Source organism: Rana temporaria, chromosome 2 (genome assembly GCF_905171775.1).
Source record: "Rana temporaria chromosome 2, aRanTem1.1, whole genome shotgun sequence".
NCBI lineage: Eukaryota > Metazoa > Chordata > Amphibia > Anura > Ranidae > Rana > Rana temporaria.
The window spans coordinates 28,781,819-28,806,156 of record NC_053490.1 but is presented as its reverse complement, the minus strand read 5'-3'; the positions used below and the strand labels follow the sequence as shown (position 1 = coordinate 28,806,156).

The following is a 24,338-nucleotide window of genomic DNA, read 5'->3' as shown; positions in this document are numbered from 1 at the left end:
AGGGGGTAGATTTATGGCATTTTTATTAATATTTTTTTTTACTAGTAATGGCGGCGATCAGCGTTTTTTTTTTTTCGGTACTGCAACATTATGGCGGACACTTCGGACACTTTTGACACATTTTTGGGACCATTGGCATTTTTAAAGCAATCAGTGTTATAAAAATGCATTGGATTACTATAAAAATGCCACTGGCAGGGAAGGGGTTAACACTAGGGGGCGGGGAAGGGGTTAAGTATGTTACCTGGGTGTGTTCTAACTGTAGGGGGGGTGGCCTCACTAGGGGAAATGACTGATCTTCTGTTCATACATTGTATGAACAGACGGTCAGGCATTTCTCCCCTGACAGGACCAGGAGCTGTGTGTTTACACACACAGCTCCCGGTCCTCGCTCTGTAACGAGCTGGGGACCGGGTGGAACTCCGCTTTAACGTGTCACGCTTCAAAACGGCACACGCTTGTGGAATGACGCCAAACTTCGGTACTAAAAAATCCCCCATAGTGATGCGTATTTATCGGCGTATACCGCGCACTATTTTGCCCTGAAAATCAGGGCAAAATCGAGTTTGAATACTGTGCTGACATATACCGAGCGCAGTACACTCGTGTATAGTCGGGCAGTCTCGGCTACACTCACGCTCGCGTCCTGTACGTCCAGGACGTCAGCGCGAGCATTGCCGACTATACGCGAGTGTACTGCGCTCGGTATATGCCGGCGCAGTATTCAAACTCGGCGCGGGAAAGGCTTCACTTTACAAAGAATACCCAATCACGTGCAAGGAAAATAAAAAAAAAAGCAACTTTTTTGCTTACACATGATTGGATGATGGAAGTCAGCAGAGCTTCTGCTCATTTGCTAAGCTCTGGAGCAACTGCACTTTGTCGTGCGGGGCTCTACCCAAACAAAACTAACGTCCTCTTTTTCCCACAAATAGAGCTTTCTGGAGGTATTTGATCACCTTTGTGGTTTTTAATTTTTGGCACTATAAACAAAATAAGCGTAAATTTTGAGAAAAAAAAAAATAACAATATTTTTTACTTTTTGCTATAATAAATACCTCCCAAAAAATATGTCTTCATCAGTTTAGGCCCATATGTATTCTGCTACATATTTTTTGTAAAAAAATAATGCAATAAACGTATAATGATTGGTTTGCTCAAAAGTTATAGCGTCTACAAAATAGGGGATAGATTTATGCCATTTTTATATTAAAAAAAATTATAGTAATGGCGGCGATCTGCGAGTTTTAGTGGGACTGCGGCATTGCGGCGGACAGATTGGACACTTTTGAAATTAGATTAGATCAGAGCTAAAAATGCACTGATTACTGTATAAATGTCACTGGCAGGGAAGGGGTTAACACTAGGGGCGATAAAGGGGTTAAGTGTTCCCTAGGGAGGTGTTTCTAACTGTGGGGGAGGGGACTGATTGGAGGAGAGAGATTGCTGTTCCTGATCACTAGGAACAGCAGATCTCTCTCTACTTCTCTGACAAAACGGGGATCTGTTTACTTATATTGGACAGATCCCCGTTCTGGCTCTCAGAGGAGCGACCGCGGGTGGCAAGCGGACATCGTAGCTGCCGGCCACATGCATCGGCTTCTTGAAGCGGCAATGACACCGATTCTTCACGCAGCCGTGCCAACCTGCCGCAGTACAACTGCAGTGCCTGGTCGGCAAGTAGTTAAAGGGGTTGTAAAGGTACAATTTTTTTTCCTAAATAGCTTCCTTTACCCTAGTGCAGTCCTCCTTTACTTACCTCATCCTTCCATTTTGCTTTTAAATGTCCTTATTTCTTCTGAGAAATCCTCACTTCCTGTTCTTCTGTCTGTAACTCCACACAGTAATGCAAGGCTTTCTCCCTGGTGTGGAGTGTCGTGCTTGCCCCCTCCCTTGGACTACAGGAGAGTCATGACTCCCACTAACACATAGCTCCTTTCTCTATCTGCAACGTAGAGAGTGTCCTGACTCTCCTGTTGTCCAAGGGAGGGGGCGAGCACGACACTCCACACCAGGGAGAAAGCCTTGCATTACTGTGTGGAGTTACAGACAGAAGAACAGGAAGCAGATTTACGTAGATGGGCGTAAATGTGGGCGGGGCGTAACGTATCTGATTTACGTTATGCCGCTGCAAGTTTTTCAGGCAAGTAAAGTTGCGGCGGCGTAGCGTAAAACACAAATTCGGCGGGTAGGGGGCGTGTTTCATTTAAATGAAGCGCTTCCCCGCGCCGAACGAACTGCGCATGCGCCGTCCCTAAAATATCCTGGCGTGCATTGCTCTAAATGACGTCGCAAGGACGTCATTGGTTTTGACGTGAACGTAAATTACGTCCAGCACCATTCACGGACGACTTACGCAAACAACGTCAATTTTTTAATTTTCGACGCGGGAACGACGGCCATACTTAACATTGACTGCGCGTCATAGACCCAGGGGCAACTTTACGCCGGGAAAAGCCTAACGTAAACATCGTAACTACTGCGTCGACGGTGCGTACGTTCGGGAATTTGCGTATCTAGCTAATTTGCATACTCGACGGGGAAATCGACGGAAGCGCCACCTAGCGGGCAAAAAAAAAATTGCAGTTAAGATCCAACGGCGTAAGAGACTTACGCCTGTCGGATCTAGGGGATATCTATGCGTAACTGATTCTAAGAATCAGTCGCATAGATACGACGGCGCTAGGCAGAGATACGACGGCGTATCTGGAGATGCGCCGTCGTATCTCTTTTGAGAATCTGGGCCTTAAAAGCAAAATGGAAGGATGAGGTAAGTGAAGGAGGACTGCACTAAGGTAAAGGAAGCTATTTAGGGAAAAAAATAAAAATGTACCTTGTGCAATAATAATGTGCAATAATTCTAACCCCCTGCGCTCCCCCGGCTGTGCCAGCGGTCAGAAAGGAGTTAAGTCATTAGTGTAGTACAGAACCTCTGCCTCCCTCCGTCTGTGTTTCCCTCTCAGTGACACAGGAGGGAGGAAGAGGCTCTCTCACTCTTATCATCTTTCATTTCCTGACTCCAACTAATTCCAATATATGTGTTTTTTTTTTTTTACTTTCAGGGGGCCGAGACCAGGAAGCGCTCGCCCACCCTGAGCAGCCAGTTCAAGCGATCGTTGGAGCTGCTGATGAGAACCCTGAGCGTGTGTCAGCCTTTCTTCGTACGATGTATAAAGCCCAACGAGTTCAAGAAGCCCATGGTGAGTTCTCCCTTCACTGGGGGGGTCTTCAGGGGTCACTTTATGGGGTCTTCAGACATGTACACTGAAAATCGATCAAACTCTCTTTTGATGTCTATAGCAATTTCTGGGTGTCCTAAACTTTTTCTGAATATTATGCAGAAAGTTTGGAGTTTACGTAATACTTTTTACTGGCTAACTTAAAGCGGGAGTTCACCCGAAAAACTATTTTTAACATTAGATTGAGGCTCGTTTTGTGAAGGGGAATCGGGTGTTTTTTTCTTAAATCGAAGCCGTACTTACCGTTTTTAGAGAGCGATCTTCTCCGCCGCTTCCGGGTATGGTCTTCGGGACTGGGCGTTCCGATTTGATTGACAGGCTTCCGACGGTCGCATACATCGCGTCACGAGTAGCCGAAAGAAGCCGAACGTCGGTGCGGCTCTATACGGCGCCTGCGCACCGACGTTTGGCTACTTTCGGAAAATTGTGACGCGATGTATGCGACCGTCGGAAGCCTGTCGGAAGACTGTCAATCAAATAGAAATGCCCAGTCCCGCAGCCCATACCCGGAAGCGGCGGAGAAGATCGCTCTCTAAAACGGTAAGTACGGCTTAGATTTAAAAAAAACTACCCGATTCCCCTTGACAAAACGAGCATGAATCTATTGTTAAAAATTGTGGGCCAGATTCACCAAAGAGATACGACAGCGTTTCTCCTGATACGCCGTCGTATCTCTGTTTCTATCTATGCGACTGATTCATAGAATCAGTTACACATAGATATCCCTAAGATCCGACAGGTGTAATTGTTTTACACTGTCGGATCTTAGGATGCAGTACCGCGGCCGCCACTGGGGGGAGTTTGCGTCGTAAACCAGCGTCGGGTATGCAAATTAGGAGTTACGGCGATTCCCGACGGATTTCCGCGTTCACTACGTCGCCGCTAGTCTAGTTTCCCGTCGCAAAGTTAGTCGGTTTTTTTGGTGCCTTAACTTTACGCAGCAATCGTATTGCTGTATAAAGTATGGCCGTCGTTCCCGCGTCGAAATGTAAAAAATAACGTCGTTTGCGTAAGCCGCTCGGGGATACGGAATTACGCTACGCGCGTCGGCGTTCGAAAAAATGACGTCACGGCTCGCAAAGCACCACGGGAATTACGGAACAGAGCATGCGCAGTAGGTCCGGCGCTAGAGCGCACCTAATTTAAATGGCACACGCCCATTTGAATTGGCCCGCCTTGCGCCGGAGGCCGCTGGCGTAGGTTTTCATCGCAAGTGCTTGGTGAATCAGGCACTTGCTATGAAAACTTGCGGCGGTGTAACGTATCTACGATACGTTACGCCACCGCAGTTCTACGTGAATCTGGCCCTGTGTTTTTGGGTGAACCTCCACTTTAAGTTCCGGATGTTGTAGATCCCTTCTTCAGGCTGTTATTCCATATACAGTAAAACCCTGGTTTGCAAGCATAATTTGTATATCAAAGCATTTTTTTTTACAGGGTATAAAAGAGAAGAGAGGCACCTCTAAGTGTAGCAATAAGTTGCTAAATGTTGTACCTTCATTAACTACTTAACCCCCGGACCATATTGCTGGTCAAAGACCAGAGCACTTTTTGCGATTCGGCACTGCGTCGCTTTAACTGACAATTGCGCGGTCGTGCGACGTGGCTCCCAAACAAAATTGGCGTCCTTTTTTCCCCACAAATAGAGCTTTCTTTTGGTGGTATTTGATCACCTCTGCGGTTTTTAGTTTTTGCACTATAAACAAAAATAGAGCGACAATTTTGAAAAATATTAATATTTTTTACTTTTTGCTATAATAAATATCCCCCAAAAATATATAAAAAAAATATTTTTTTCCTCAGTTTAGGCCGATACGTATTCTTCTACATATTTTTCGTTAAAAAAATCGCAATAAGCGTTTGGTTTGCGCAAAAGTTATAGCGTTTACAAAATAGGGGATAGTGTTATGGCATTTTTATTAATATTTTTTTTTACTAGTAATGGCGTCGATCAGCGATTTTTATCGGTACTGCGGCATTATGGCAGACACTCTTGACACATTTTTGGGACCATTGGCATTTTTATAGCGATCAGTGCTATAAAAATGCATTGATTACTATAAAAATGCCACTGGCAGTGAAGGGGTTAACACTAGGGGGCGAGGAAGGGGTTAATCATGTTCCCTGGGTGTGTTCTAACTGAAGGGGGGGTGGGACTGACATGGGGAAATGACAAATCGCTGTTCATACATTGTATGAACAGACGATAAGTCGATAAGTCATTTCTCTCCCTGTTTACACACACAGGTCCCGGTTCTCGCTCTGTAACGAGCGATCGCGGGAGTCCCGGCGGTGATCGCACCCGCCGTGCACGCGGGTCAGGACCAGGGGCGAGCGGTGGGCGCGCACGCCCCTAGTGGCTGATTCGCGAGGTGACATAGATCTATAACTGCGGTGGCTGGTCGGCAAGTAGTTAAGTTCCGAATGTTGTAGATCCCTTCTTCAGGCTAGTATTCCATATACAGTAAAACCTTGGTTTGCAAGCATAATTGGTTCCAGAAACATGCTTGTAATCCAAAGCACTTGTATATCAAAGCATTTTTTTTACAGGGTATAAAAGAGAAGAGAGGCACCTCTAAGTGTAGCAAAAAGTTTCTAAATGTTGTACCTTCATTAAATGTATCCATATTGCTACACTTAGAGGCGCCTCTCGTCTTTTTTATACTCGGTTGTGACATGCCACTACTCTTATATCAAGGCAAAATGTATTAAAACATTTTGCTTGTCTTGCAAAACGCTCTCAAACCAAGTTACTCTCAAACCAAGGTTTTACTGTACAGTGCGCTGAAAAAGTATTCACACCCCTTTAAATTTTCCACATTTTGTCATGTTACAACCAAAAAACGTAAATGTCTTTTATTGGGATTGTATGTGATAGACCAGGCATGTCCAAAGTCCGGCCCGGGTTATTTAGACATATATAACTTTTGTGGCCCCCGATTATCTCCCAGGGCCGGGGCCACAAAAGATGTATATGCCTTGGAACGGGACAGGGAGGAGGCAGGACGAGCGCCGCCGCCGTACACACACAGGAGTATTTCCTGTTTACAGACGGTCTCTGTAATAGGAAGTCCCGCGCTGCCATTGGACGACTGTTCTGTCCATCAAAGGAGGCGGGACTTTTTATTAAAGAGGCCGCTGTGTAAACAGGATATTCTCCTGTAATACATTTTTGGCGCTTGTGAGTGCATTCCTGGCAAATATGGTGCTGCATTCCTGGCAAATATGGTGCTGCATTCCTGGCAATGGCGGGTGCATTCCTGGCAATGGTGAGTGCATTCCTGGCAATGGTGGGTGCATTCCTGGCAATGGTGGGTGGATTCCTGGCAATGGCGGTTGCATTCCTGGCAATGGTGAGGCTACATTCATGGCAATGGTGGGTCTGCAGATTGGCACTTGTGAGGCTGCAGATGGGCACTGACCCTTATTTTACTTCACAGTTCTTTATTACATTTTTTATTTTTTTTCTGAAACTTCCCTCTTAAAGTGAAGGTGCGTGTTATACGCCAATAGATACAGTATATCCAAATAACACACTCAAGCTCATCTCTTCACCACACACAGCCACAAAGGCAAGAGAATTATTGTTGGGCAGTGTATTAGTGCTCGGAGGAACACACTTAGACAGAATTTTAATGGTTCAAAGAATGTCAGGCATAATGGTCGGCCCTCACGCATGTTCACTTCATCAAATCTGGCCCTCTTTGGAAAAAGTTTGGACACCCCTGTGATAGACCAACACAAAGTGGCACATTATTATATTATTATACAGAATTTATATAGTGCCAACAGTTTGCGCAGCGCTTTACAATGTGGGGAGACACTAGACCAACAGTACAAATCAAAACAAGAGGGTTTAGAGGAGCCCTGCTCCTGCGAGCTTACAATCTGAAGGCCTGTACACCCGATCGGATTATCCAACGGGAATTGTGTGATGACATAAAATCCTCCTGTTTGTACGGACAATTGTTGTCGGATTTTCCGCCAACAAATGTTGGAAAGCATGCTTTGACATTTTCCGCCAACAAATGTGTGTTTTCAGATTATCCGATCATGTAAACAGAAGTCCAACGGACAAAACTCCAAAGTACAAACACGCATACTCAGAAGCAATGCTAACCATAACACAACATTAGCAGAAGTTGCCCAAAGGGTGGCGCTAAAGAGCTGAAAAACCACATTGTTTTGTGTTTGTTGTCCGACAATTCTTTGCCGTTTATATGCAATACAAGTTCCTGGCAGACAAAAGTCCTACTCTTTGTCTGCTGAAAATCCGATCGTGTGTATGAGGCTTAAGAGGGAGGGGCTGGTGAAACAACAAGGTAGGGACTGTGAGGGATAAACTGATGAGAGGAGTAGAAGATTTGGTTGTTAGCTGGAGGCAGGATAGGCCTCCCTGAAGAAATTCGTTTTCAGAGATCGCCTAAAAGTGGACAGTAGGGGCCAGATCCACATACAAATAGATCGGCGCAGCGTATCAGAGATACACTACGCCGCCGTATCTTACCTGGCTTTAAATCGAATCCTGGAAGAATTTGCGCCGTAAGTTACGGCGGCGTAGTGTATCTCTGGCGGCGGAATTCAAATCGGCGATTAGGGGGCGTGATTCATTTAAATGAAGCGCGTCCCCACGCCAGATGAACTGCGCATGCTCCGTTTCTAAATTTCCCACCGTGCATTGCGCTAAATGACGTCGCAAAGACGTAATTTTTTTTAACTTAGACGTGATTTACGCAAAAAGAAAAAAAATTCAAATTTCGACGCGGGAACGACGGCCATACTTAACATGGCAAGTCTAACTATACGCCTCAAAATACCAGCTTTAACTATACGCCGGAAAAAGCCGACTAGAGACGACGTAAGAGAATGCGACGGCCGGAAATAGCTAATTTGCATACCCGACGCGGAAAGCGACGTGAACGCCACCCAGCGGACGCGGACGTATTGCATCTTAGATCCGAAGGCGTACGAGGACGTACACCTGTCGTATCTAACCCAGAAGCCGTCGTATCTTGTTTTGAGGATTCAAACCAAAGATACGACGCGGGAAATTTGAAAGTACGCCGGCGTATCAGTAGATACGCTGGCGTACTCTCTGTGGATCTGGCCCTAGGAGAGTAGGAGATAGCCGGACATAATGGGGTAGTGAGTTCCAGAGGATGGGAGAGGCTCTGGAGAAGTCCTGGAGACAAGCATGGGAGGAGGAGACAAGGGAGCTAGAGAGCAGAAGGTCTTGGGAGGAGCGGAGGGGACGGTTTGGGTGATATTTGGAGATAGAATTGGTGATGTAGCCAGTATAGGGATTGGCAGAGAGGAGTGGCGGACACTGTAGCCAGTATAGGGATTGGCAGAGAGGAGTGGCGGACACTGAATGAATGGTTGGTAACGTGGATGAGTTGGCAGCGGCAGTCATGATAGACTGAAGAGGGGATAGCTTGCGGAGAGGTAGGCCAATGAGGAGGGAGTTACAATAGTCACGGCGAGAGATAACAAGGGAGTGACTAAGTTGCTTAGTGGTCTCAATGGCTAGAAAGGGGCGTATTTTGGAGATGTTTCGGAGGTGAAGTCTGGATGATTTGGACAGTGACTGGATTTGGGGATGAAAGGACAGGTCACAGGGCCATATTCTTAAACCAGTTACGCCGGTGTATCTACTGATACACCGGCGTAATTCGAAATTCCCGCCGGCGTATCATTGTTTTGTATTCACAAAACAAGATACGCCGGATTTAGGCTAGGATCCGACTGGTGTAAATCACTTACACTGTCGGATCCTAAATGTAATTACTCCACCGGCCGCTAGGTGGCGTTTACGTTCAGGTCTCATTTGTTTATGCAAATGAGCCTGATACGCCGATTCACGTACGAAATCGCGTCGCGTAACCGTCGCTAACGTCGTTTGCGTAGGCGTAAGGTTACCTCTGCTATATGAGGGGTAACCTTACGCCAGTCCCACGTAGGCCATGTTAAGTATGGCATCGGGTCCGCGTCGTGTTTTCCCGTCGGGTACGTCGTTTTACTAAGTCGTCCGCGAATACGACTTTACGTCAATGACGCACACGTCGGCGTCATTGACGTTTTACACCGAGAACTGGAGCATGCGCACTGGGCTATTTTAAGCCTGGCGCATGCGCAGTTCGTTAGAATCGGGGGCGCGCTTAATTTAAATACAAGCCGCCCCCTTGGATTTACGCTGCCATACGCCGGGCCATTTACACCACGCCGCCCCAAACTACAGAGCAAGTGTTTGGGGAATACAGCACTTGCTCCTGTAGGTTGTGGCGGCGGAGTGTAAATGGCTTACGTGACGCCCGCCCAAAAACTACGGGAATATGGCCCACAGAGTCTAGAATTACACCTAGTACCTTGACATGAGGGGAGGGACTGATGGTTGTATTAATTGTGAAGTGGAAGGAAAATTATAAATGGTTTTCAATTTGTTTTACAAATATGTGAATAGCCCCCCTGAGTCAATACTTTGTAGAACCTCCTTTCACTGCAATTACAGCTTCAAGTCTTTTTGGGGATGTCTCTACCAGCTTTGCACATCTAGAGAGGGACATTTTTCCCATTCTTCTTTGTAAAATATCTCAAGCTCTATCAGATTGGATGGAGAGCGTCTGTGAACAGCAATTTTCAAGTCTTGCCACAGATTCTCAATTGGATTTGGGTCTGGACTGTGACTGGGCCATTCTAACACATGAATATGATTTGATCTAAACCATTCCATTGTAGCTCTGGCTGTATGTTTAGGGTTGTTGTCCTGCTGGAAGGTGAACCTCCGCCCCAGTCTCAAGTCGTTTGCAGACTCCAACAGGTCTTCTTCTAAGATTGTCCTGTATTTGGTTCCATCCATCTTCCCATCAACTCTGACCAGCTTCCCTGTCCCTGCTGAAGAAAAGCATCCCCACAACATGATGCTGCCACCACCATGTTTCACAGTGGGGATGGTGTGTTTTCAGGGTGATGTGCAGTGTTAGTTTTCCACCACACATAGCGTTTTGCTTTTAGGCCAAAAAGTTCAATTTTGGTCTCATCTGACCAGAGCGCCTTCTTCCACATGTTTGTTGTGTCCCCCACATGGCTTCTCACACTCCAGATACTTCTCAAGCTTAACCCCTGCTAACCGGCTCTGTCCCTGGCTTGACTCACAAGGCTGCTCTGCAAGCATCACCTCTTTGACTCAATCGTGCCCGTTCGGTGGGAATGCTGCTCTGGTATTTGCTTCAGTTACTCACTGTGGTCCCTGGTAATAAGGTGGATGGTCCCTGGTAAAGGTGGATGGTCCCTTAGTGGCGACCGCTTCCCTTCTACCTCCGACCACGACAGGTTCTCCGATCGGCAGAATTTCTGGTTGGGTTGCAAGCCGCAATTCCAACCCTGCGCTGCCCTCTAACTTCTGGATAGGCCCTCACACAGCCTGGCAGCCAGATGCCCCCGGGATAGGCCTAATCTCTGGCCTAGCAACCGACACACACGTCCACCCAGACAGTCACCCAGGTGGCACAGAACCTAGATCAATTGACTCCAACTGAATATATAGGCCCGGATTCACAAAGCACTTACACCGACGTATCTCGAGATACGCCGCGTAAGTGTCAATGTGCGCCGTCGTATCTATGCGCCGTGCCCATAGAACTAGATACGCCTGAAATTAGGCTTCATCCGACCAACGTAAGTTTCATACGCCGTCGTATCTTCGGAGCATATTTACGCTTATTCCATTGATTTACGATTTGAATATGCAAATAAGGGAGATACGCCGATTCACAAACGTACTTACACCTGGCGCATTCATATACGCGGTTTACGTAAGTTGTACGTCCGGCGTAAAGTTTAGCCTCATAAAGCAGGGGTAAGTCATGTTAAGGTATGGACCAGGGAACAGCCGTCGGATTTTATGTCGTTTACGTAGTAGTATGTGAATAGGGCTGGGCGTAGGTTACGTCACGTCGTCGGCAGTGATTCGACGTATCTTATGGAGTATTTTCAACGTGATTGTGAGCATGCGCACTGGGATGCGTCCACAGGACGGCGCATGCGCTGTTCGTTCAGCCCATCATTTGCATGGGGTCACGGTTCATTTAAATGTATCACGCCCACTTCCACCTGCTTTGAATTAGGCGGGCTTACGCCGACGACTTTACGTTACACCGGCGAAACGTTGGGAGCAAGTGCTTTGTGAATACTGTGCTTGCCTCTCTGTGTTACGTTGGCGTAGCGCATATGAGATACGCTGCGCCGGGAGAAATATGCGCCGATGTATGTGAATCCGGGCAATAGGTTCTCCCAGCAGACCAAGGGATTCAAGAAAACCCCTGCCCATTGGCTGAGATTCCCCATATACCCACAACCTGACCTTGAGTTGTCCTTCTCATATCTAGTACCACCAAGTGCCCGGCCACCTAGTGGTAGAAAAGTGCAACAAGGTCAAACTTAGGGAGAAATCTAAGGACCTCTAACAATTGACTAAGTTAACTACTCCTGGCAAGTAAATCTGTGAGGAGCATCCCTGACTAAACCCCAGGGTGCTACATCAGTTAGCCCATTGATGAAAGGGGGGGGGGGGGTTGAACCCCCAAAACGCTATGCTTGTTGACCTTCTTGCCATTAAAAATAAATTTAGACAGAACTCATTCAAGCTTTGTTGTGCTTCCGTCCTTTAACCACTTAACGACCGCCGCATGTATATATACGTCCACAGAATGGCACGTACAGGCAGATGGGCGTACCTGCCTTTCCACGGGTCCCCCCCGCGATCGCTCCCCGGAGCTGAAGAACGGGGAGAGACGTATGTAAACACGGCTTCCCCGTGCTTCACTGTGGCGGCTGCATCGATCGTGTCATCCCTTTTATAGGGAGACACGATCGATGACGTCACACCTACAGCCACACCCCCCTACAGTTGTAAACACACACTAGGTGAAACATAACCCCTTCAGCGCCCCCTTGTGGTTAACTCCCAAACTGCAACTGTCATTTCCACAATAAAGAATGCAATTTAAATGCATTTTTTGCTGTGAAAATTACAATGGTCCCAAAAATGTGTCAAAATTGTGCGAAGTGTCCGCCATAATGTCGCAGTCACGAAAAAAATCGCTGATCGCCGCCATTAGTAGTAAAACAATTTTTTTTTATAAAAATGCAATAAAACTATCTCCTATTTTGTAAACGCTATACATTTTGCGCAAACCAACCGATAAACGCTTATTGCGATTTTTTTTTACCAAAAATATGTAGAAGAATACGTATCGGCCTAAACTGAGGATTTTTTTTTTTTTTTTATATATATATTTTTGGGGGATGTTTATTATAGCAAAAAGTAAAAAATATTGCATTTTTTTCAAAATTGTCACTCTATTTTTGTTTATAGCGCAAAAAATAAAAACCGCAGAGGTGATCAAATACCACCAAAAGAAAGCTCTATTTGTGGGGAAATAAGGACGTCAATTTTGTTTGGGAGCCATGTCGCACGACCGCGCAATTGTCTGTTAAAGCGACGCACTGCCGAATCGCAAAACCTGGCCTGGGCTTTTAGCTGCATTTTGGTCCGGGGCTAAAGTGGTTAAATAATCTCCAGTGGACCTCAAGAATACCATGGTTGGTGGAAAGCTACCTCTAAAGGTGGGACACCCTGATTTGAACTTATCCTGGGGTTCAATGCTCCACAGGAAATGTTCTAACCCCCCCAAAAAATAAAAACAATAAAGTCTGAACTGAAGTTTATGAGCCACCCACTGAAAAGAAGACGTGTGCGTAGTTTATGGTGAAGGAGAAATGATGGAGTTTGCTGGTAGTAATAGGAAGCCATTTAAAGGTCCCTTTAAGGAACTTGCCGTTTACTAGAAAGCAGAAATCGTCATTGTTGGAAGGTCATTGATGAAGAAAACATCTTTTTGGCCGGAGACGCCGTTCACACAGAAGTTATTTTAATAGGATTTTCAGGTGTTAATTTTAGATTTAAGGAACGGATAACAATAACAACCTCATTTATTATCCTAGAGGGATAATGTAGCGCGATATGTAAATAAACAATGATTATGAACGTTCGTTCCGCACCGTTACCTCCTATCCGCTACAGCGCCCCCGCCAAAACTCATATCCTTCTTACTAAAAAATTCAGAAACTCCAGTCTAAACAAAAAGCTTTCTATACTTTGTAATGGCTGTCTGGATCTCTGAATAGCATTTACAGTGCCTTGAAAAAGTATTCATACCCCTTGAAATTTTCCAAATTTTCTCATGTTACAACCAAAAACGTAAATGTATTTTATTGGGATTTTATGCGATAGGCCAACACAAAGCGGCACATAATTGTGAAGTGGAAGGAAAATGATAAATGGCCTTTAACCACTTACCCCCCGGACCATATTGCTGCCCAAAGACCAGAGTACTTTTTGCAATTCGGGACTCTGTCGCTTTAACAGACAATTGCGCGGTCGTGCGACGTGGCTCCCAAACAAAATTGGCGTCCTTTTTTTCCCACAAATAGAGCTTTCTTTTGGTGGTATTTGATCACCTCTGCAGTTTTTAGTTTTTGCGCTATAAACAAAAATAGAGCGACAATTTTGAAAAAAATGAATATTTTTTAGATTTTGCTATAATAAATATCCCCCAAAAATATATAAAAAAACATTTTTTTTCCTCAGTTTAGGCCGATACGTTTTCTTCTACATATTTTTCGTAAAAAAAAATCGCAATAAGCGTTTATTGATTGGTTTGCGCAAAAGTTATAGCGTTTACAAAATAGGGGGTAGTTTTATGTCATTTTTATTATATTTTTTTTACTAGTAATGGCGGCGATCAGCGATTTTTTTTTTCGGTACTGCGACATTATGGCGGACACTTCGGACACTTTTGACACATTTTTGGGACCATTGGCATTTTTATAGCGATCAGTGCTATAAAAATGCATTGGATTACTATAAAAATGCCACTGGCAGTGAAGGGGTTAACACTAGGGGGCGGGGAAGGGGTTAAGTATGCCTGGGTGTGTTCTAACTGTGGGGGGGGGGTGGCCTCACTAGGGGAAACACTGATCTTCTGTTCATACATTGTATGAACAGAAAATCAGCATTTCCCCTGCTGACAGGACCGGGAGCTGTGTGTTTACACACACAGCTCCCGGTCCCCGCTCTGTACCGAGCGATTGCGTGTGCCCGGCGGCGATCGCGCCTGCCAGGCACACGCACGGGAGTCGGGGGCGCGCGCGCGCCCCTAGTGGCGGCTGGGAGAGAGGACGTCATATTACGTGCTCTCGCCCAGCAGAGCCACCTTGTGGACGTATTTCGACGGCGCGCCGACGGAAAGTGGTTAAACCTTTTTACAAATATCTGAAAAGTGTGGCGTGCATTTGTATTCAGCCCTCTTTTACTCTGATACCCCTAACTAAAATCTATTGGAACCAATTGCCTTCAGAAGTCACCTAATTGGTAAATAGAGTCCAACTGCCTGTAATTTTATCTCAGTATAAATGCAGCTGTTCTGTGAAGCCCTCAGGGGTTTGTTAGAGAACCTTAGTGAACAAACAGCATCATGAAGGCCAAGGAACACACCAGACAAGTCAGGGATAAAGTTGTGGAGAAGTTTAAAGCAGGGTTAGGTTATAAAAAAATACCCCAAGCTTTGAACATCTCACAGAGCTCTGTTTAATATATCATCCGAAAATGGAAAGAGTATGGCACAACTGCAAACCTACCAAGACATGGCCATCCACCTAAACTGACCGGCCGGGCAAGGAGAGCATTCATCAGAGAAGAGGCTCATGGTAACTCTGGAGGAGCTGCAGAGATCCACAGCTCAGGGGGGAGAATCTGTCCACAGGACAACTATTAGTCGTGCTCTCCACAAATCTGGCCTTTATGGAAGAGTGGCAAGAAGAAAGACATTGCTGAAAGAAAGCCATAAGAAGTCCCATTGCAGTTTGCGAGAAGCCATGTGGGGGACACAGAAAACATGTGGAAGAAGGTGCTCTGGTCAGATGAAAACCAAAATTGAAACGCTATGTGTGACGGAAAACTAATACTGCACATCACCCTGAACACACCATCCCCACCGTGAAACATGGTGGTGGCAGCATCATGTTGTGGGGACGCTTTTCTTCAGCAGGGACAGTAAAGCTGCCCAGAGTTGATGGGAAGATGGATGGAGCCAAATACAGGGCAATCTTAGAAGAAAACCTGTTAGAATCTGCAAAATACTTGAGACTGGGGTGGAGGTTCACCTTCCAGCAGGACAACAACCCTAAACATACAGCCAGAGCTACAATGGAATGGTTTAGATCAAATCATATTCATGTGTTAGAATGGCCCAGTCAGAGTCCAGACCTAAATCCAATTGAGAATCTGTGGCAAGACTTAAAAATTGCTGTTCAAAGGGGTATGAATACTTTTTCAAGGCGCTGTATACATGGCTTCCTGAAAACATTGCAGCACCCTTCCCCAGTTTTCCTCCCAATAGCCCTGATGTGAGCAGTGGGTTGTCTCTTAGGGGAGATATGCAATAATCAAAATGCCTTGATAGGTGGATGTCAGTCTTGAAGAGTGAGCATTTCAAAGCAGGCGCATTTTCTTGTGACCTGCCTTAGGGTTTGGGTTTATGGTTATGGTTAGAGTGAGGTTAGGGTTATGGATTAGGGTTAGAGTTAGGGGTTCATTTATTATGATTATTATTATTATTAATAATGTATAAAAAAAATAATAATAATTTTAATTACTCTATTTATTCTTTTTTTTTCCGGGTTAGGGGTTGGGTTTATGGTTATGGTAACAGAGATGTTAGGGTTAAAGGTTAGGGTTATGGGTTAGGGTTAGAGTTAGGGGTTAATGTATTATTATTATTTATGTATAAAAATAAATAATAGATAATATTAATTACCTTATTTATCGGCGTATAACACGCGCCGGTGTATAACACGCACCCCAATTTTAAGAGGGAATTTTCTGGAAAAACTAATTTTTTAAATAAACAACTTTGAAGCAATCTGATGCCCCGTACACACCATCACTTTATGTGATGAAAAAAAATGACGTTTTTAAAAACGTCACTTTAATTGACCGTGTGTGGGGGAAAACGTTGTTTTATGTCTTCTAAAAAACGACCAAAAAAAATTGAAGCATGCTTCAATTTTATGTGTCGTTTTTCAAAACATCAACTTTTACTTCACAGAAATTGACCGTGTGTAGTAAAAAACGTCGTTTAAAACGACGTTTTTTCACCCGCGCATGCCCAGAAGCTACTTATGAAGCGAGCTTCAATGGAAAAACGTGGTGGAACGTAACCTCGCTTTGCTAGAGCACTGTGAGAAAAATGATGGTGTGTAGGCAACTTCGTCTTTGAAAATTGAAGTTTCAAAAACGTCATTTTTTACTTCACAGAAAATGTCGTTTTTTTTCATCACATAAAGTGATGGTGTGTACGGGGCATAAGGGTCAGAGCCCATGAATGTCCATCTGCAGCCTGATTAATGCATGAATGAAGCCTGATTATTGCCGTTTTATTTTATTATGCGGTTTTATTTTCATTTGCATCCTCACCATCATCAGCCTGAACATTCACACATACCTCGGAGGGGAAGGAGGGGGACGAGCGCCTGCCAGAAATCACTGAGCCGTCATTTCCTCTCCACTCGGCTCTCACTCGGCTGTCACGTCACACATGCACAGTCCCGCCTCCGCCATCGGCATTGGACCATCTACTGTGATAGACAGAACACTGGTCCAATGCTGGTGGCGAAGGTAGGACTGTGTGTGTGTGACGTGACAGCCGAGTGAGAGCCGAGAGGAGATGATGGCTCGGTGATTTCCGGCGGGCGCTCGTCCCCCTCCTAGGTATGCTATCGGCGTATATCACGCACCCACGATTTCCCCCTGATTTTATGGGGGGAAAAGTGCGTGTTATACGCCAATAAATACGGTACTTAATTTATTCATTTATTCATTTTTGTTTTCATTTTTTGTTAGTGTTAGGGGTTAAGTTTAGGGATTAGGTTTAGGGTTATGGGTTAGATTTAGGGGTTTGGGATAGTTGTTGGGTTTAGGGTTATGGGTTAGATTTAGGGGTTTGGGATAGTTGTTGGGTTTAGGGTTATGGGTTAGATTTAGGGGTTTGGGATAGTTGTTGGGTTTAGGGTTATGGGTTAGATTTAGGGGTTTGGGATAGTTGTTGGGTTTAGGGTTATGGGTTAGATTTAGGGGTTGGGGATAGTTGTTGGGTTTAGGGTTATGGGGTATATTTTTTTAATGTATTTATTTATGATTATTTATTTATTTATGGTTAGGGGTTAGGTTAGGGGTTTGTTTATTTCATTTATTTATTTATTTGGTTATGGTTTCATTTTTATTTATTTTCTTTACTGTATATATTTATTTATTGTATAATATTTATTATTGTTATTTTTTTTTTTTATATATTTACGTATTTTTTTTGCATTTGAGCAAAAAAACGCTCACACACGTATAACAAAACGCTTTTCAATGCATCTCAATGGAGAAGTAAATGCTTCAAAAGCACATCAATCTTCCCAAATCGAGCTACAAATTTAGCTCCAAAACTTTTTTGAGCTTTAGGTAGAGCTGCACGATTCTGGATAAAATGTGAATCAACATTTTCTTGCTTGGAATAACGAACACGATTCCCGGCGTAGCATCATCGTTCACATTATACAAAAAAATTGGTCTAACTTTACTGTTTAGTTTTTTCTTTTACTTCACTGAAATGTGTTTTTTCCACAAAATTGCATTTGAAAGACCGCTGCACAAATAAAGTGTGACATAAAATATTGCAACAACCACCATTTTATTCTCTAGGGCAGGGGTTAGGCAACCACGGCTCTCCAGCTGTGGTGGAACTACAAGTCCCATGAGGTAGTGCAAGACCCTGACAATTACAAGCATGACTCCTAGAGGTAGAGGCATGATGGGATATGTAGTTTCACCACAGCTGGAGGGCTGAGGTTGCCTACCCCTGCTCTAGGGTCTCTGCTAAAAAAAATATATATATAATGTTTGGGGGTTCCAAGTAATTTTCTAGTAAAAAATACGGATTAGATATAGGCATAGGCCCCGATATCTCGAGATACGCCACGTAAGTGTAAATATGCACCGTCGTATCTATGCGCCGGACTCTGAAGCCAAGATACGCCTGAAAATAGGCTTCATCCGACCGACTTAACTTTCCTACGCCTTCGTATCGTGAGCGCATATTTACGCTGGACGTAGGTGGCGCTCCCATTGATTTCCTATTCAAATGATTCACGAACGTACTTGCGCCCAGCGCATAATATACGCGGTTTGCGTAAGTCGTACGTCCGGCGTAAAGTTATTCCCCATAGATGAGGCGCAACCCATGCAAAGGTATGGACCAGGGAACACAAGCCGTCGTATCTTATGTCGTTTACGTTGTATGAAAATATGACTAGGCGTAGGTTACGTTCACGTCGTAGGCAGTGATCCGTCGTATCTTAGGGAGTAGTTCCGACGTGATTCTGAGCATGCGCACTGGCATGCATCCAAGGGACGGCGCTTTCGACCTTCGTTATTCGTATCTTTATGGCGCTCGGCCCATCATTTGCATGGGGTCACGCCTCATTTGCATGGCTCACACCCACTTCCACTTACGAGGACTTACGCCTAAGAAACCCAGCAAAAATTTGGTGGCAAGTGCTTTGTAAATTCGGGGCTTGCCTCTCTGCGCTGCGTTGGTGTAGCGTAAAGAAGATACGCTACGGCGGCATGAATATATGTGCCGATGTATGTGAATCCGGGCCTTAGTCTTTAAATGGTTAAACTTCTCTCATTTGCAGACCGAAGGTCATTCCTTTGATCTCTAAAAGAACCAAATGATACAGGGCCAGATCCACATACATGTAGATCGGCGCAGCCTTACCTGGCGTATATTCGAATCCTCAGCGAGTTCGCGCCGTAAGTTACGGCGTTGTAGTGTATTTCTGGCGGGGGATTTCAAATTGGGCAGGTTGGGGGCGGGTTTCTTTTAAATGAAGCGCGTCCCCGCGCCGAATGAACTGCGCATGCGTCGTCCCGAAATTTCCCGACGTGCATTGCGCTAAATGACGTCGCTAGGACGTCATTTTTTTAACTTAGACGTGAGTTACATCCATCCCTATTCACGGACGACTTAAAAAAATAAAAAAAATTAGACGCGGGAACGATGGCCATACTTAACATGGCAAGTCTAGCTATACGCCACAAAATACCAGCTTTAACTATACGCCGGAAAAAGCCGACTACAGACGACGTTAGAAAATGCGACGGCCACGCGTACGTTCGTGGATCGTCATAAATCGCTAATTTGCATACCCGACACGGAAAACGCCACCCAGTGAACGCCGAAGTATTGCATCTTAGATCCGAAGGCGTACGAAGACGTACGCCTGTCGGATCTAACCCAGAAGCCATCGTATCTTGTTTTGAGGATTCAAAACAACGATACGACGCGGGAAATTTGAAAGTACACCGGCGCATCAGTAGATACGCTGGCGTACTTCGTCTGTGGATCTGGCCCACAATGTTTCTTTTTATTTCTCAGCACTGAGCAATGTTGCGGTCGGCTGCTCTTTTTTTTTGACAGCTGTGAGCAGAGAACGGCTCTGCACTTGTTACATGAATCGTGGAAATTCTGGATTAAAATCGTGAGGGGGGTTGAATCGAGATCGTGATTTTTTTTAACGATTAGTCGCGCAGCTCTAGCTTCAGGCGACTTGGGAGTGGAGATGTGAACGATCTTCATAAAGAATAATACATTTTTTTCTTCCTGGGCATTTTGAAACTTTGAGCTACAAAAGGCTCAGTTGTGAATGGGGCCTTAGTGCTGTCATTCCCGTGTCTCTTCAGTCTGGCAGGGCTGTGTAAATCTTAGAACTGGATGAACAGAAATGCAAATTATTTGGCAGGTAGAACAGTTGCGGGATATCTGGTTTATCTGTACATTTAGCTGTTTGCCTGGAGCTCAGGTTTAAGATAATTGTGTGTAACGATTCTCCTTTTCCTCCAGCTGTTTGACAGAGAGCTGTGTGTCCGCCAGCTTCGGTACTCGGGAATGATGGAGACCATCCGAATCCGCCGGGCTGGGTACCCCATACGCTACACCTTCGTGGAGTTTGTGGACCGATATCGAGTGTTAATGCCGGGAGTTAAGCCGGCCTACAAACAGGTGCTGTATATAAGGCAGAAGGAGCATCTTGTACAGTGTAGTCAAGTTCAATAGGATTCATGGGCATCCGCTCCATAGGGCAAGGGGGGTCGTTTGCCCCCCCTGGAATCGCCAGGGAGAGCCAGGAGCAGGGCCGAAGTGGCCCTGGGGCCGATTTAAGCGGTGACTGCAGCGCTCCCCTCCCCTCTAGTTGTCCCTTATTTAGAGTGCCTGTCCCTCTTCTGGAATCAAATCCATTTGTCCCTCAGCCCAAAAGGTTCCTCTTTTTGACCTGAAATAAATATACTGTCAATATAGTGTAGTGTTTCAATCAAGGGAAAGGGGTGCTGTGTAATGTAAAGAAGTCCAGTGATGTAGGGTGCTGTGTAATGTAAAGGGGTCCAGTGATGCAGGATGCTGTGTAATGTTAAGGGGTCCAGTGATGCAGGGTGCTGTGTAATGTAAAGGGGGCCAGTGATGCAGGGTGCTGTATAATGTAAAGGGGTCCAGAGCTGTGGGGTGCTGTGTAATGTAAAGGGGTCCAGAGCTGTGAGGTGTTGTGTAATGTAAAGGGGTCCAGAGGTGCAGTTGTGGAGAGGGGTGCACAGTAGTGACAAAGAGATATTGAAAGATGCAGGGGGCACAGTGGGGTGTTTTTACAACGTAGGGGGGGTGCTTTTAACTCGCGCTAGAGGTAAAATGCGACTGTGTTACGCCGCTGCTGAAGCGCCCCCCTCTGAAAAATTTTCAGCGGACACCCATGATAGGATTCATTGTGTAGTTCATAACCATATAAATACAGAAGACGACTCGCACTGAGCCTAATAAGATGAGGAAGACCTCTCTGATTTGGAGCTCCTGATAGTGAAGATAGGTGGCACAGGAGTACAGAGTGGCACAAGTGCCTGTAAGTCTTGCTGGCAGTAAGGCAGGTGTCCACACCGAGCAGGCTCTAGTAAGGAAAGCTGGTAGGCAGTGCCAGACTGGTACTGGTAACAAAGGGCAGATGAGACAGTTGCTGGTAGCAGACTGTAGGGCAGCCGGAAAAGTAGGGTGGTAGGCAGGTACCGGTGACAGCAGGCAGAGTAGTAGAGTCAGGCAGGATGGGTTATACACAGACAGGAGGGATTGGGTTCAGGGTACAGGCAGGAGCGTGGCCAGGAAACTAGCCGGGTCTGGAACCGATTAGTAAAGCAGGAACCAATGGAGCAGACAGAAGCGGAGGTCAGGGGACAAGTCGAGGTCAGTGCAGGTGGAGTTCAGAGAGTGGTCAAGACAAGCCGGGAAAGCAACTGGAATCAGGATACAGAATCACAGGCAGGGGCAGCCTGACCATTAGGGGCACAGGGGCAGCACCCCCTAATCCATGCGCTCGGCCCATAATCTTCATGCAGGGCGCCGGACGCATGGATTCCGAGGCTCTAATTGGCTTCAAAAAAGGGTGGGCTCAGGGCGCAAGAGCACTGCACCCTGAGCTCACCCAGTTGTGTAACAATAGCGAATTAATATTCGCTGTTGTCTTCCTGATTCTCCTCCCGGCCAATCAGGAAGCCGGTCCTGAGACCCAATTGGCCGAGAGGAGAAGCAATCGTATTGGCCGCTGTGCCAAGGGAACGCCGAGAACGAGGAGATGCAGGAAGGAGCCGAAGCTGCCTGAGACCTAGATGGGGTAGGTGCGGGGCCAACTGACCGACCAGGGGAGGGGGCAGTGTTAGTGTGGAGCCGACTGATTTGGGGGGGAGATGGTGGCGGGATGTGTTTTTTGCCGCCCCCAAAATATACAGCATCAGCCGCCACTGATCACAGGATACACAGGGGGCCAAAGACAAAGCAGCACTGATCATGAGCACTGGCCCAGTATAAATAGCCCGTTTTGGTGCCAACATCTTTCACAAGTGCATGTAAGCGCTGGCGCACCCACGCATTAACGTGCCCAATTCCTGCTGGCTTCCCTCCTCTCCTCTCAGCTGCTGCGGGAGAAGGGGCTAGTAAATATGTAATGTACTGACCCCTTCCTTTTCTAAATTAACAAAGTGAACACACTCACTGTGTTCAATTATAACTGAAGCATAGTAAACTGTGTTTACTATGCTTGTTTGTGAATGAGCAGGAAGCTGCTCAGCACAGAGGACTTCCTATTCATTCACTGTCCAGTGCAGTTGAGGCTGCAGAGAAAGGTGTGTGTGTTTGTGTTTAATTCAATAGGCTGCACACACAGTGGCGGTCCATCCATAGGGGGCGCCCCCTAGGCAGTAAATTAAAAAAATATATATTTAAACATGTCCTTTTAAAAAAAAAATGAAAAAAAGGTCTGTATGTGCACTGTGTTCGGGCGCCGGGCGCAGTGCAGTATGGGAAGTGCCATGTCTATGCAATCACGAGATTGCAGACGAGGCGCATCATTTGCAGCCAAAAACTGCCTTTGTGGCGCAGTCGATCGTGCCACAGCTTCCGGGCAGGTGCACACTGCATAGAGTTAGGCGGTGCTAGTTCCGACATCACTCGAAGTACAGGAAGTGACGTTGGCACTCGGCAGCTCTGTGGAATGCTGGAATGCACCACCTGAGCTGATCAGGTAAGCTGAAGAAGCTCGCAATGCCTCCCCCCGCTGATCAACCTTGTTTATCACCTTAGGAGTTCGTGGTAGATGACAAGGATGCCAAATGTGAAGGGGCGGGGTCTTGCGCCCCCCCCCCCATCCTAAAACTTCACCAGCCGCCACTGTGCGCACACCTATGGCTGTCAGCATGAATCACTTACACCAAGAGAAAAATGGTGACGGGGAGGGACCTTTAGCTGATTGACTCTCCTCACTGATGTAGCTTCAGCTCTCTTCCCCCTGCTTTTCAGAGCTAAGAAATTCTGTGTAAATTCTGCACTTTGAATGGCTGTGGGGCAGGGATCTCCAAACTACGGCCCTCTAGCTGTTGCGGAACTACACGTCCCTTGAGGCATTGTAAAGCTCTGACATTCACAGACATAACTAGGTATCATGGGAATTGTAGTATCTGAACAACTGGTGGGCCATATTTTGAGTACCCCTGCTGTAGGGGAAATACGGCTGTAGATAAACAGGTACAACTTATGTAGAAGGATTTGTTTCATCTCTGTTAATCTCCTGAGGCCAGTCACTTTAAGTTCTTGTTCAAAAATCATTTATTGTTTAATGTTTAACTGCTCTTTACCATTCTTTTTATGACAAGAAAAATTACTCTTTAGTACTACCTTAACCACTTCAGCCCGGAAGAATTGGCTGCCCAATGACCAGGCGATTTTTTTGCGATACGGCACTGCGTCACTTTAACCGACAATTGTGCGGTCGTGCGGCGTTGCACCCAAACAAAATTGATGTCCTTTTTTTTCCCCCACAAATAGAGCTTTCTTTTGATGATATTTGATCACCTCTGTGGTTTATTTTTTTGGGCAGTAAACAAAAAAAGAGGGACAATTTTGAAAAAAAAGCAATATTTTTTACTTTTTGCTATAATAAAAAAATAAAAAACAAATTTCTTTTTCAGTTTAGGCCGATACGTATTCTTCTACATATTTTTGGTAAAAAAATCGCAATAATAGGTGGATTCACAGAGAGTTAGGCCGGCGTATCAGTAGATACGCCGACCTAACTCGGAATCTGCGCCGACCTAAGTTTAAGTGTATTCTCAAACTGAGATACACTTAAACCTATCTAAGATACGACAGCTTGCGCCGTCGTATCTTAGGGTGCAATATTTAGGCTGGCCGCTGGGTGGCGCTTCCATTGCGTTCGGCGTAGAATATGTAAATCACTAGATACGCCTATTCACGAACGTACGTCCGCCCGTCGCAGTAAAGATACGCCGTTTCCGTAAGAGATACGCCGCCTAAAGATAAACATGCCCCCTAGGTGGCGTAGCCAATGTTAAGTATGGCCGTCGTTCCCGCGTCGAAATTTGAAAATTTTACGTCGTTTGCG

At 45.7% G+C, this 24,338-nt stretch overlaps 1 protein-coding gene across 1 annotated transcript in view; it reads left to right on the top strand.

Moving 5' to 3' along the window:
• Positions 1-24,338, top strand: part of MYO7A (myosin VIIA) — a 304,325-nt gene that overhangs the window by 99,335 nt on the left and 180,652 nt on the right. The window contains exons 15-16 of the mRNA XM_040339989.1: positions 3,063-3,200; positions 20,249-20,407. Coding sequence (XP_040195923.1) covers positions 3,063-3,200; positions 20,249-20,407 — 297 coding nt within the window. The remainder of the gene's footprint in view (positions 1-3,062; positions 3,201-20,248; positions 20,408-24,338) is intronic.